This window comes from Micropterus dolomieu, linkage group LG17 (genome assembly GCF_021292245.1).
Source record: "Micropterus dolomieu isolate WLL.071019.BEF.003 ecotype Adirondacks linkage group LG17, ASM2129224v1, whole genome shotgun sequence".
In the NCBI taxonomy this organism is placed as follows: domain Eukaryota; kingdom Metazoa; phylum Chordata; class Actinopteri; order Centrarchiformes; family Centrarchidae; genus Micropterus; species Micropterus dolomieu.
Window position 1 is genome coordinate 18,266,919 of NC_060166.1, and position 13,239 is coordinate 18,280,157.

Sequence of the window (13,239 nt, forward strand, 5' to 3'; positions counted from 1 at the left end):
ATGTGTCGGCACAAGCAGCAAACAGCAGTCTGTGAATATATATTCGTGTACACCAACTCTAACTCCGACATTGTGTTGTGCAATTTATAATTACACTAACATATCGAATGAATGTCCTAATTAGATTTATTGATATTATAAGATGCTACACTTTACCCCGTGCCTGCTGCAAGTTGAAACAAGTGCGTCTGCTTGCTTACAGCGGAGGAAGAGATCGCATTCCCACCCACCTACCGTTATGAACGTGGCTCACGGGACACATATGTCTGGCAGAAGCAGAAGGCCACAGGGGTATGTTTACTGCCTCAGACAGCATCACAGATAAACTTACTTCCCAGCCTTGTCTGACAAATCCTACTACCCACTTTCTTTCCTCTTTTTGTGAGTCATCCTGATCATCTACTTTTCTGTCTGTCCCAGATGAGGACTAATGTTCCCTCCTGGTGTGACAGGATCCTGTGGAAGTCATACCCAGAAACGCACATTGTCTGCAACTCCTATGGTGAGACCATCAGTAGAAAATCATTCAACACACACTTGTTTCACATCTATGTAACAGAGGTCCATTTTAGCAACTAGGTATAGTGATTTATTTCTTCTAAACATCATAAACCTCTATATCTGGCTTATACAGCATTTAATATGATCGATCAACAAGGAGACGTAAGTATAAGCCATTTTGTTTTTCAGGCTGTACAGATGATATAGTGACCAGTGATCATTCCCCAGTGTTTGCTACCTTCGAGGTGGGGGTGACCTCCCAGTTTGTCTCCAAGAAAGGTACAAGTGGACTAACTTAAATCCTTCAGAAAATACTGTCTGTCTCCTCTTGTCTCTCTTCCTTCTGTTCCTGCTCTTTCATAGGCTGCATATAGACTACATGATTTGACCATAATGGCTGATAAATAAAGTGGACTGATTTGTTTATTTTCCTGCTCAAATCCAGCCTCACAGCTTATGTTTTCACAAGATTTGGGATTTGCACCTGTTTTTTTTCTTGTTGAGAAGAGCAAAGGAAACAACTGAATGGCAGTTATTAAAGTGTTTTTATCTCTTCATGTTCATGTTTTCCCCCGCCTGGCCACCTGTTTCTGTGTAGGTCTGCCAAAATCTTCAGAGCAGGCCTACATTGAGTTTGAGAGCATTGAGGCCATAGTGAAGACGGCGAGCAGAACCAAGTTCTTCATCGAATTCTACTCCACCTGTCTGGAAGGTGAGATGAACGTCAGGAGTTACAGCACAGACAGGGTTTCTGTAACACCAGGATGTAATAAAATTGTATCTGTTTCTTCTTTTTGTATCTTCTTCCTTCCCTCCCTACCTCAGGCAGTCAGTATACCTTTAAGCTAGAATCCATTTTTGACCTGTGCTGCATCCCCGACTCCTGTCCTCCGTGTACTTTTGTGAATGAATACATCTCCCTCCTCTTCTTCCTTCTCTCCTTCCCTCCTCATTCCCATTGCCCTCTCTCCCATCCACTCTGCCGTGCATTTCTCTCTGTCTCTCATTTGTAGAGTTCAAGAAGAGCTATGAGAACGACAGTCAGAGCAGTGACAACGTCAACTTCCTGCGTGTGGGCTGGTCCAACAAGCAGCTAACGACGCTCAAACCTCTCCTCTCGGAGATCGAGTACCTGCAGGACCAGCATCTGCTGCTCACAGTGAAGTCACTGGATGGATACGAGTCCTACGGTATAAAGAGATAGTGCCTACGTTTGTGGTGTGGCTATGCAATTATTTCAAGTTGACAAACCAATGTGTGTTTTTCCTCTGCTAGGAGAGTGTGTGTTGGCTCTGAAATCTATGATTGGCAGCACAGCACAGCAGTTCCACACCTACCTGTCCCACCGTGGTGAGGAAACAGGAAATATCAGGGGGTCCATGAGGGTCAGAGTGCCTTCCGAAAGGATGGGCACCAGGGAGAGACTCTACGGTAATGCACAGTATATGTAACTGCATGGCGATAGTCTAGGAGAGTTAAACAGACTCCACTTAATTTTAAAGATACAGTATTTATAACCAGAGAAGAGGGAAGATGTACATTAATGTTAATCATGAATTTATAATGCAGTTTGACAGAGGACATACATTAAGTGTCCCATTTATAACTATTTTTATATTACAGAGTGGATCAGTGTGGACAAGGATGAGACAGGCGGACCAAAAGGGAAATCCACTTTGGTATCCAGAGTGGGACACGAATACGTCAAGTCAGTACACTCTGCTTTTTTAATTTTGCACCTGATGTCGTTCTGTAGTAAAATGCAAAAAGCTGAATGTTTGTTTGTTTTATGGAAATTTGCACACATTCTTATATTACATATCGCTGAAATTCAACCGTGATGTTCTGTTGGTAGATGCAGTTACTTAAACCAACAGTAAGATAGAAACGGATAAATAGGTATGATGCTAGAAGACGCCGACACAGTGGATATTTAACGAGCACAGACCAGGTAAATGAGCACCTGGTATAGTGTTATTATAAATAATATGTAATTTGTAAAGCTATGAGTAGAAGGAAAGTCCGCTAGCTGCTAGGCTAATTTATGCAGTGTAAAATGCCATAGGCTTAAGCTGATAAAGGTGACTATCAGGTTAAAGCAGTTTAAGCCCTGTCCTCTTGGCTCGAGCTGAACTAAACATCGCAGCCTGGCTGAAAGGAAGTTTGGGCGTGTAGAGAGGGGTGGGAGCTACCGCTGTAAAGGAAAGGGATGCCCTGGTTTTATAACACAAGACAAAAGGAGTGTCATTGCGAACGGCCTGCGGCACAATATTCAAAATATCTGGATTCATTTGTTTTTATAATAGTTGGAAGCCAAAATCGTAAAATTAAATAAATTGCACAGCCCTACTGCACCTAGCACCTTGTATGTTCACCTTTCTTAATTCCCTATTTTGTCCGACTTGTCACTTGATGTGTTCTCGATGCAGGCCATCTGTAGTTCGTAAACAGCTTGGGGAGCTGGGAAAGGTCAGTGAGGAGGGAGAAAGAAGCACCAAAGAGGAAACGGCTGCAAGGTACAGACACACTCATGGCATTCAGACCCACTGACCAGCAAAGAATCTTCACGTTAGCCTCACAAAAAACAACCATGAAACATAAAAAGTTAAACCGTCAACCACCTCTTCTGTTTGTGTGTGTATTGTGAAGGCCTAAACAGGATGCACCAGACGGTGATCCATCCATCAGCAAGAACAGCTACAATAATCCCGCCTACTACATCCTGGAGGGCGTTCCCAACCAGTCGGCAGCTGCTCTTTCACCTGAGCTTCTCCCATCTCCTACCTCTGCAAATCCCCAGGTAGCTAAAGTCACTCCTCCCTCAGCTGGAGCTCGAACCAAACCCCCACCTTATGTGGCCTCAGGGTCCTGTCATGCACGCAGACCCATGACGGGGCACCCGGTCCGTGCTATCAGCGAGGAGGGCTCCTCAGAGGACGATGGTGGCGTCTGTGTAGCAGGAGCGCAGGGGGGCGGTGTTGGAACAACAGTCGGAAGCACACTAAATCGACCCCCTCCTGACTTCCCCCCTCCTCCTCTCCCTAAGGGAGCTTTGGAGATGGTTACAGAGGCCCCCTTCCCAAAACCTCGCCCTCTTTACCCAGATTTAGCTGAGGTCAGGATCCCAGCAGCCAGTCCTGCCGCCCCGCTGGCCCTCGGAGAGGGTTTTAGACGAGGAGCTGGGGGAGTTGGTGTTGGACCAGGGGCACTGGACGACCAGTCGTGTTCTGTGCTCCAGATGGCAAAGACACTGAGTGAGAGTGAGTTTCCTGGGCAGCCTCCGCGCGCTCCTTCTGCTCCGCCGCCTCTTAGAGGGCAGCCGACGGGTTTAGGTCTGGACGCGTGCCGCACCTTCCCACCCAGAAATGCTATCACAGAGAGCATCGCAGAAGACATGCCCGAGGAGGTGAGAAGTTAATTTAAATTCAGTTCAATGGCTCATTCAGGGATATTTTTTTAGATGCAATTCAATAATGAAAACTCTGGCAGCTATAGGAAGCCAAGCTGTGACTTTTTGGTATTGTTATGGTAGTTTTTTCCATCCCGGTATTTTTATTTTATAGTTTTCTCACACACACAGACGCTCTACCGGTCATACAGCCGCCTGTAAGATTTTTCCACAGCACCTCATATTTTAATCAAAGTGTGCTTCCTTCTTGGGGTGAAGAAAAATAGCTAGCATATTGTATCTTTTACTTAATTAGTTGATCCTGTGTTAAATTTCCCCTGTGCAGGCACTTTGGGGCAGCAGTAGCTCGTCTTTGTCTGTTGGGGAGTCCTCAGTAGGGGAGTGGCTGCAGAGACTGGGACTAGAGAGGTATGAGCAGGGTCTTCTACACAACGGCTGGGACGACCTGGAGTTCCTCAGGTACATACACTCAGACATGTTGACGTTGACGTTTGTGAGTGAAAACACAAAAAGCCTGGTCTCTTCTGTTTAAGCGTTTGTTTCTCACATCTTGTTTTGTTTTTCCAGTGACATCACGGAGGAGGACCTGGAGGAGGCGGGAGTGCTCGACCCCACCCACAAGCGAATCCTGCTGGAGAGCCTCAGGCAGCAGCAACAGAAATAAACTGTATCCAACTGGTCCAAACCGGTCCTGGTACCAGACTAGGTCCCAAGAGGGTAGATCTCAGCTGAACTGAACTGAGCTGGAACGTGCCAATCGATGCCAGACTGTGCCTTCTGAGAGAAATTGCACTCTATTTGTACTTTCAAAAAAATACTTTCTTCATCCTTTTTCACATGTACTGTATGTGTGTTGCGGTTGAGGTGGCCTTATTTAATGAGAATCATTTGAGTCCTTCAAGCATCACTACATAACCCCTCGGCTTTAAACCTAGCTAGAAGATGCAGGATGAGATAATATTGTTTTTCTGGCCAGACAGAATTGGAGATACGTCTCACGTGTTGAGCAGCTGATGCCTTGATGTCATGTCATGTGTGTCGTTTCACCAGTTCTGACCTGCAGCTTCAAGCTAGCGTTGACACTCGTCTTCCCTTTCTTTGTCCTGAGAAACCTAAACTGAGGAGTGACCGAGTTTAAGACTCCTCACGCATGGGAAATTGCAGACTTTCAAGTTTAAAGCTGGAAGGACTTTTTGTTGGAAAGCAGAGCCTTGAAAACACACCGTCTGTGTTTTGTAGTTCAGACAGCAAAGTGCTCTTCTCTGAGTCTCAGGTTCTCCCCCACTTAAGGTCACAGGCAGAAGTGTGTGGGAATTGAGAGCACTCAAGGGTAATGTCAGCCCACAGCTCGGGCAGTGTGACCCCCCTTGCTTCTGTGACGGTGGCGGACAGGAAGTGGTGACAGCAGAGGAACTAGCCCTCACTCGCATCAGGCTAAAGTTGCCTCAACTTTTGTGATGATGTTTGGGCCACTGTTGTTTAAATGGTGGTATTTATTGTGCCCGTGTCTCTGCACATATTTATGTTTTACTTGTGTTTGTTTTTTATGATAAAGGGAATATGGAGCAAACCAACCAAACCAGTCCATTCAGAGCTAAAAGTGCAAAATTTAACAGCGCCTGCCCCAGGTGTGATTTTTACACACTCAGCACTGACATTTCGGCTTTATTGACTGTGATTTCTGACAATTGCAAAGTGTGACAAGTTAGTAACATTATATTTCCAGAAACCCTTAAATGACACGTGCAGCACATGGGTTCTTGACACAGCATTTGGTTGACTGGTCAAGATAATCAAGTAGGTAAGGCAATAAAATCACAAGTATACACAAGGGTAATAAATGCTGCACCAAAGTGAAATGTCACTTTGAAGATTTAACCCAGTGCATGTCTCACCTTAATTGTCTGTGAGGACTTTAAATTTTAATTTACAGAAAAAGACAAGTCTATTTTAGAATCACTTGACCCGGGTTTGACCCATTTCATTTTAATTCTTGTAAATGAAGCAGTGTTCAGGGAGTTGAATAACATAGCCAAATAGATGAAGTAGTTGTTGTTATACTGAAGATTTACTAAGCCATCATATTGTCATTGCATTGGAGAAACCATTTGTCACCAAAACATTTTTCTTTCCTGTAATATAGCTACTTTGACAGATTTGTCTTATTTTAATTTGTTTGTTTTTTGTTACATTACTAGAGACATGAGAAGACGTAAAAAACAAAGAACTAAAATCTATGCAGGACACAGATGGTGTGAGGGCTGTTGTTGTTCCACGATTTAACCAGCAGGTGCCGCTGCTTCGCCATAAATTTAATCAATAGATGCTCACTATTGAAACTAAGACACAATATATATGTAAGACAAAATCGAGTCATGTTCAGTGAAAGGAGTTGTACTTTATAGTTATTCTCCATGGTTTGTTTATATGTCCTTTAGCAGTTACACATCCGTGAGTTAACTTACCTGTTTGTGTTGAGACTGCCTTTATTTGTTCTTAATTTAAATCCTGCCTCCTCTTCTGCCCGTGAGACTAGAAGCCCAGCCGATAAACCGTTTATCGTTGTTTTTTAAGGGATGCTTACGTGGCTTCACGTAGACACACCGGACACCTTTCCTTACCTACCGGAACCAGACCTCTAAAGTCTGTTGTTGCATAACTAGGACACAAATACATCCTTGAATTATGTTGCTTACACACACACAGCCTTAGATTCAGCTATCCGCCTGTGTGACGTGTTGTGCAATGTGTCTAATCCTTTAACAGCCAAACAACGAGAACTCAGAGAAAAACCTGTTAAATCTTTTTAAGCCGTTTTGGCCTTTCAGCGTTCTTGGTTATGTGTGTGTGTGTGTGTGTGTGTGTGTGTGTGTGTGTGTGCGCGCGTGTGTGTGTGTGTGTGTGTTTGTTTGACTGTGTGTGTGTTTGCGTGCGTGTGTATGAGTGAAAAAGAGACTTGTTTTCTCTGACACACTCCATTTTATCTTGTTCTTTCATGTAGTCTCCTCTTTTGGTTATGTTAATGTAAGTTGTTCAGCCGAGTAATTTGTCGTTGTTGTTTTTTTTTTCAATTAAAATCTAACATATTTACTTATTTTGTAGATTCACTTATTTAATTATTTTATGTCGTCTGCAGGGAAAGCTGAAAGGATGAAACAGTTATAGTCCATGAGCTTCATTAAAGGAAAGGGAAGGTGTGCACGGTCAAATTTTAAGTTTTGATTTGACCATGATTTCAGGAGCTGTGTTCATGAGGTGTGACTTTTGCACACACAAACTCCCATCACTCTGTTAAACACAAGAAACCAGATCATTAAACGTGTCATGTAGTGCTTCCATAATGTAGATTTATTAGAATATTCAGAGTAGTGCTATAACTTCTCATTCACTAGAGCTTCCGTCGATTCATAGTTTTCATGGACGTGTTGAGACAGGTGCTCTGCGATGAAATAAATCTGTAAAGCAACATTAGAGAAAGAAACAAAAAGGCTACCTAATATTTATATTACTAATTACGGAATTTACAGTCACAAAAGTTCATGGAGCAGTTCAAGAGAAATGTGTGGGTTTCTCACTGACAGAATAAAGAATATTAATAAATACATGTTTTTTTCACCTTTTTGAGCAGATTTCTGAAGCCCCCCACACCCACTCTCCCCAAAAAAATCTGCTCTGAAAAGGGTCTTGTTTTAGTGATTTGCAACAAAACGAAATAGGTGATACACAAGCAACTGGAGAAAAGTAAAAACAGCTAATTATTTTTGTTGTTGTTGCAAAAAACAAACAAAGATGGGTGCCAGCAGGACCAAAATCAGGGTGTTAATGGACACAGTAGAAAACTCCAGGAACTGTCTGCGGCTCTCTCGCCAACTTGCTTTGCAACTCTGAGAAACATCGTCTCGTGTTCGTCAGCTGTGGGGCATTTGTTGATGGACCCGGTTAAAGAGTCAAAGCGGGTGGTGAGTTCCCACCACGGGTTGAAGACCCCGCTACCTGTTGAACGCACTCAACAATCCAGCAGGAGCATCGCCAAAACGCTCTCGACGAAAGTGAGAAAACCCAGTTGCAGTACCATGAAACCAACAGCACAAGTCACTTATAACTAGACTGACAGATTTGGAGGTTACACTCTGCTCTGTGTAAAACTCCTCACCTCTCTCCGCCCGAGGAACAGCGCAGGAGGTTGCAGCGGGAGCCTGTCCCCCTTTGCACTGAATTTCAACAAAGTGCCCACTGTTTGATAGAGAAAGGCATGGCGGGACAGAGAGAGTGTGAAGGGATGGGACCTTGAAGGGGGAGGGGGTCACACTGAGGATGGGAGTAGGGTAGGAGGGGGGAGTCAGGACTTGATACAGTAAAGAAGGCTGGTCTGGACCCGGCTGCTGTAATTGGATTTCGGGGCAAAGAGATTAAGGGGGGACTCTGTTCTCCCTTCTGGGAGTCTGTGTGTCAGGGGGCTTAAGAGGAAGTTGTGCTTGAGGGTAAAAGTTTGTTTGTTTTGTTTCCCCAGCGGAGACTGGAGCGTGATGTTTAGATTTCTGCTTTAAAACTCGTAGGCTACCTGACCGCCATGCTCTGCGGGCCCCCATGAGGGTTTGTTGCAACGCAGCGAGTGTGGGAATGTGAGTCTTCAGACGAGGAGATTGAGTCCTATGTGTTCTGACTCGGCCACACACAAACATCCTTCTGACACAGTGGCGTTTAAGGTCCTATACATGAAGAGTGTTATATCATTAAATAGAGGGTTAGAGTTTATATCTGAGCAAGATGTCCTGTCAAAACTGTAAGAACGGCTCTGATTTGAGTTTGAAAGTTAATGGCAGGGAGGAAACTGGGCGCGTCCATGTTGAGTTTTGCAGGTAAAATGTGCAATTGCATAATATTTTGGGGTGAGAGATGGTGGCCAGACCTTTGCCTTTTATTATCTGGGCTTTGAATCAGTTTGACAGGATCGTTTTTTTAGAGGAGAACCGGGGGCCTCGCTGAGCTACAGCAGACTACACCGGCGAAATCAGCGTTATAATGGGCAAGTCCTGACTCTCAATTTAGAAACTCCTCACTGTTCCAGTAAACTGCATAATGTCTGTTTTTCATTTTCTCTTCCTCTGTGCTTCAGAACAGGTTCGTCTTGATGGTGGGGTTGGGTTTTCTGTGGAAGGAGGACAGGACTCCGGCAAAGGGCCCGGTCATACTGTCCGCCGGCTGCCAGGCCTTCAGGATCTCCTGAGTCTGCGCAGCAGGCTGGGCCACGGCCGGGTTGGACGGCCCCAGGCTGGACCAGCTCGGCGGCTTCAGGCCCTGGAGAACCGGAGAGCTGGAGGTGTTACCGTAGACACTGTTGGCAGGAGCCGGGCTGGGGCTCAGGCTGGCAGGACTGCCCAAATTTCCGTTGGCCGAGCCCGGCAGGGAGGCCGTGCTGTCAGGTGTGGGGCTGCAGGTGGATTCTTTGGACTCGTCGTCGTCTGACGAAGATCTCGGCTCGCCGCCCTTCTTCCCCCCAGAGCTGCTGCTGCTGTTGCTGCCTGAGGTGCCACCGGAGCTGTTTGCTTTGGCGTTGGCTGCACGCTCCTGCTTACGAAACTTGGCCCGCCTGTTCTGAAACCACACCTGGTAAACACAGACACAGAGGTCACATTAATTGATTAAAGACACAGCAGGGGTCATGGATGGATGGATGGATGCAGTCATAAATTAAAATGTCCGGTAAAACGACAAATGAGGCGTTGGACAAATAGCCTAGTAGGCTACCAAAGTAATATCACAAGAAAGCGTGAGGATGAAAGTCTGTTACTCTTACCTGTACCCGGGCCTCGGTCAGGTCTATCTTCAACGCCAGCTCCTCTCGGGTGTAGATGTCCGGATAGTGTGTCTCGGCAAAGACCCGCTCGAGCTCCTTCAGCTGGGAGCTGGTGAACGTGGTCCTGATGCGCCGCTGCTTCCTCTTCTCGTTCAGGCCGGAGGGGTCCGAGAAAAACTTGTAAGGGACTGAGAACGTGAAGAAATGAAATCCGTTTAGTGGTCGAAAATCAAAAGTTAAAACGGGCTGACCGGCTTTTTACGGCAGAGGCCGCATAGATTACAGTAACAATGAAAACAAGGAGAGGCCCTGCTAAATGAACCAGGGCCCGGTTTATAGCCTACCTTGTCGGTGTTTTAAAACAAAGCAACTTTTCATTGACGTTATCAGGAAATCTTTCACAGTTCGATAACTGTCTAATCAACTGTTTTCGTCAATAGGCTACAACAAGTGATTGTTTTTGGACTGCGGATTAATTGGTTGATAAATTGATCGCACAGCCAATCAGATAGGCTTAACGGAGTAAGAAAATATGACCAAACCAAACCTGACTGAGAGTGTACAATAAGCTGTAGCCTATAAGAGGGCGCTTTTATAACAAAACATGAAGTGGAAATATCAGGCATCAGTCGGCTGTAAATATAAAGCTGAGTAATTCAAAAAAAAATTTTTATTTAGCCTAAAACATTTTTACTGTTTCATAATGTTGACTAAGAATTTTTAGCCTTCATAGTAGGCCTACAGTGGAGAAAATTTATTTTGCCCAAATACTCAAATTAGTTACAGGCTTAAAATATAATTTGTTTAACGAATTTATCATTTAACACGATAATGTCAGATAAGTAGTGCCAAAGTAACATTACAAGAAAGCAAATCTCTATCAAATGTTTTATAACAAAAGTTCAGCCTGCTTTTTTAATCCAGTATGTGTACCTTCATCAGTAGCTATAAACTGAATTCCAGTTTGGAAGTGAACTGTATTTAGGTGATTTTAGAATTCATGGTTTAGTATGGTGATGCCCCAATAAGGTTTATATTAAGCCCGTTCAAATCCACAGAAAGGAGCAGCGTTTCACTGCTTTAAGAAAAGAAAACGAACAAAATGTAAATTGAATTTAAAATCGTACCTGCAATAAATCATTTAAGAATGGGACACAGTTAAGGCTGCAGGTAAATGAAGACTAATTGCACACAAACAGTTCGTCAGTTACTTGGGCCTAGGTATGACCAACAGGTGTGTGTGTCGTCATGGTGTATTTCGGCAAGATGTCAAATTCAATTTTTTTAGACGCTGTATTAGGCCTATTATTTTTCTTTTTATTATTACAAGCCTATATAACAGTCTTCTGATGTATTGACGCATGCATAGGCTATGGTCGAAATTACTAGGCTATAGAAGTACAAAATATAAAAATAAATTAAAAACAACTTGGCAATAAATCCGATTCCGACGTTCCCCCTTACGATTCTTTTTCAACTTTCAGCTTTTCAACGTGATCATTAAATTATTTCATTAAAACATTAAAATGTAAATTATGATTTCACTGATTTAGTATGCAAAAGTCAGTGATTTAATTCTAAACTAATGATTAATGTTAATGGTAAAAATAATAGGCTACATGCAAAAGAATTTAGGCCTTAAATTGAATAGATGGTTTCGTTATAACGAAAAATAGAGTTGACAATGAAATATTTGATTTTTTGCCTTTTTTAAAATAGCCTACAATAGAAGAAGTGTTTCAGTCAGATGACAACATGCGGCTTCAATAACAATTTCTTTTATTATGAGCATAATGAAGAGGTATTCCCTCATCCTGACACGTTTATTTGGATACTCGCAGACCCTCAGGAGAATGAAACAGAGGATCCTGAAACAGAGGATCCTGTACCTGAGGAGTAAGGTGTGGGCTGGTGCTCTCGCAGGGCTCCCAGGGTGCAGCTGGCCGTGCTGAGCGGAGTGCAGCCCGGGTTGGAGAAGGGTCCGCTCCGGATCGGGTTGTATTGGAAAGAGCTGGCCTGGCTGCAAGAGCTGAAGTCCGCGTAGGCCGACGCTTCCATGGCCGCCATGCAGGAGTCATAGGAGTTCAGGTAGGAGTAATCCATCTTATACATGGAGGTCAGCCGGTGCAAACACCGGTCTGCAAAAAGAAACGACGGGTTGAGCTCTGGTTCGGAGAGGGTTTGTTTGTGTCTTCAGCCGCCTTTTATGAGCAGATAGAATTGATATTGTTCAAAGCACTCAGAGTCGGTCCGTCTCTCCAGTATCTCCAAGGACTGTAGCTTCTTCTCTCCAGAGCTCCTGTCAGCTTTTTGGTGTTTATTTCACGGCCACGCGGCTGTTTGTCGTTTTTCCTAGCAAATAATCCAGATGTTTTCGCCGTTCTCTCTACTGCTTTACTCTCCTTCTTCACTTTCTCCTGCTGTCTCTCTGTCTGTCTCTGTCCGTCTCTTCAGTTTTCCTCCCCGGACTGCAGTTCGCTCTGCTCTCGCGCTCCGTTTGACAGCGCGCTGCGGCTAGCGCAGTGTTTATAATAAACTTGGCAGAGCGCGAGACAATAGCGAGGCGGTGGTCTAGTTTCCATGACAATGCCACCAGTGAGTGAGCGTGGACGTGGACACGGACGGCCCACCGCTCAGTGCACCGCCCACGCGCTGCAGAAGCATCGCGAGCTTGCAGGTGTCAGGCGAGTTAAAGGAGCCTTGAAAACCAGCGGCTTCTTTATTTCAAACGGTTATAATGTGTGTAAATTGTGTTTTATGCTTCCTTTATCGGATGTTTCGAAGTCTGGTGAGTCAGGTCTTCCCTCTCAGACCACACAGGACTGTTTCAGTTTTTATTGTGAGTTTAATCCGCTCCCAAATTCTCCAGGTAGAAATGTAGCACCATTTCAGCCAAGACAGGGTTTTCTTTCCTTACGTCTCTCCCTGAAATTAAACTTCGTTCCTCTCATATCCCACTATAGTAGGCTACCTACTGAAGAGATGGGTCAGATGTGATTCAAGCCTATGAGCCAATAGTCCGGCCTGAGAGGCTTTAAAATTGATAATAAACCGTGTCCAGTTTGTGGAAAGTTTATTAGTGGTAATATAAGCCTAAGCCTGTAGATATTTTAAAAAGTGATTATAAAAGGAACAATGTTGAAAGCTCGGGTTGGGATTGAAATGTGTCCGATATCGGTAGCATCTATAAAGGAAAACAGACTCAGGATAGACGCGTTCTGGGAGAGTGTCTTATTATTTTCTGATTTAGGCCTAGATTTGTTTATGCTAAAACAATTAATTTATTTAGGCTACGTGTGACTAAAATTCAGTTTTAGAGCAGGTGCAGGTTAAGCCCCAAATACTTCCCCGTCACCGGTCAGTATTGTGTCACTGCCACTCAAACGGCTCGTGGAAACAAACTGCAGCTCAGCCACAGAAGTCTTTATGTCGCGGAAAACGTCCAGATGTGACGGTGATTGCTGAGATTAAAAGCTTTGATTTGATTCCGATCACTTTTACGGAGATGTCACCAGAGTGCGCGTCAGTTTGA

At 44.3% G+C, this 13,239-nt stretch overlaps 2 protein-coding genes across 2 annotated transcripts; one reads left to right on the plus strand and one right to left on the minus strand.

The window, feature by feature from the left end:
- On the plus strand, positions 1 to 7,000 carry inppl1a (inositol polyphosphate phosphatase-like 1a). Its single transcript, XM_046074168.1, has 12 exons — positions 1 to 27; positions 184 to 291; positions 421 to 502; positions 691 to 780; positions 1,100 to 1,213; positions 1,515 to 1,691; positions 1,777 to 1,932; positions 2,125 to 2,209; positions 2,931 to 3,017; positions 3,151 to 3,907; positions 4,236 to 4,369; positions 4,478 to 7,000. The coding sequence occupies exons 1-12, from the start codon at positions 1 to 3 to the stop codon at positions 4,572 to 4,574; spliced, it is 1,914 nt and encodes a 637-aa protein (XP_045930124.1). The 3' UTR covers positions 4,575 to 7,000.
- A 243-nt stretch (positions 7,001 to 7,243) lies between these two features.
- phox2a (paired like homeobox 2A) lies at positions 7,244 to 12,167 on the minus strand. Its single transcript, XM_046073851.1, has 3 exons — positions 11,597 to 12,167; positions 9,708 to 9,895; positions 7,244 to 9,517 (listed from the first exon to the last, which is right to left on the minus strand). Exons 1-3 carry the CDS (start codon positions 11,817 to 11,819, stop codon positions 9,023 to 9,025), a joined length of 906 nt encoding a protein of 301 aa, XP_045929807.1. The 5' UTR covers positions 11,820 to 12,167; the 3' UTR covers positions 7,244 to 9,022.
- Between the last annotated feature and the right edge of the window lie 1,072 nt (positions 12,168 to 13,239).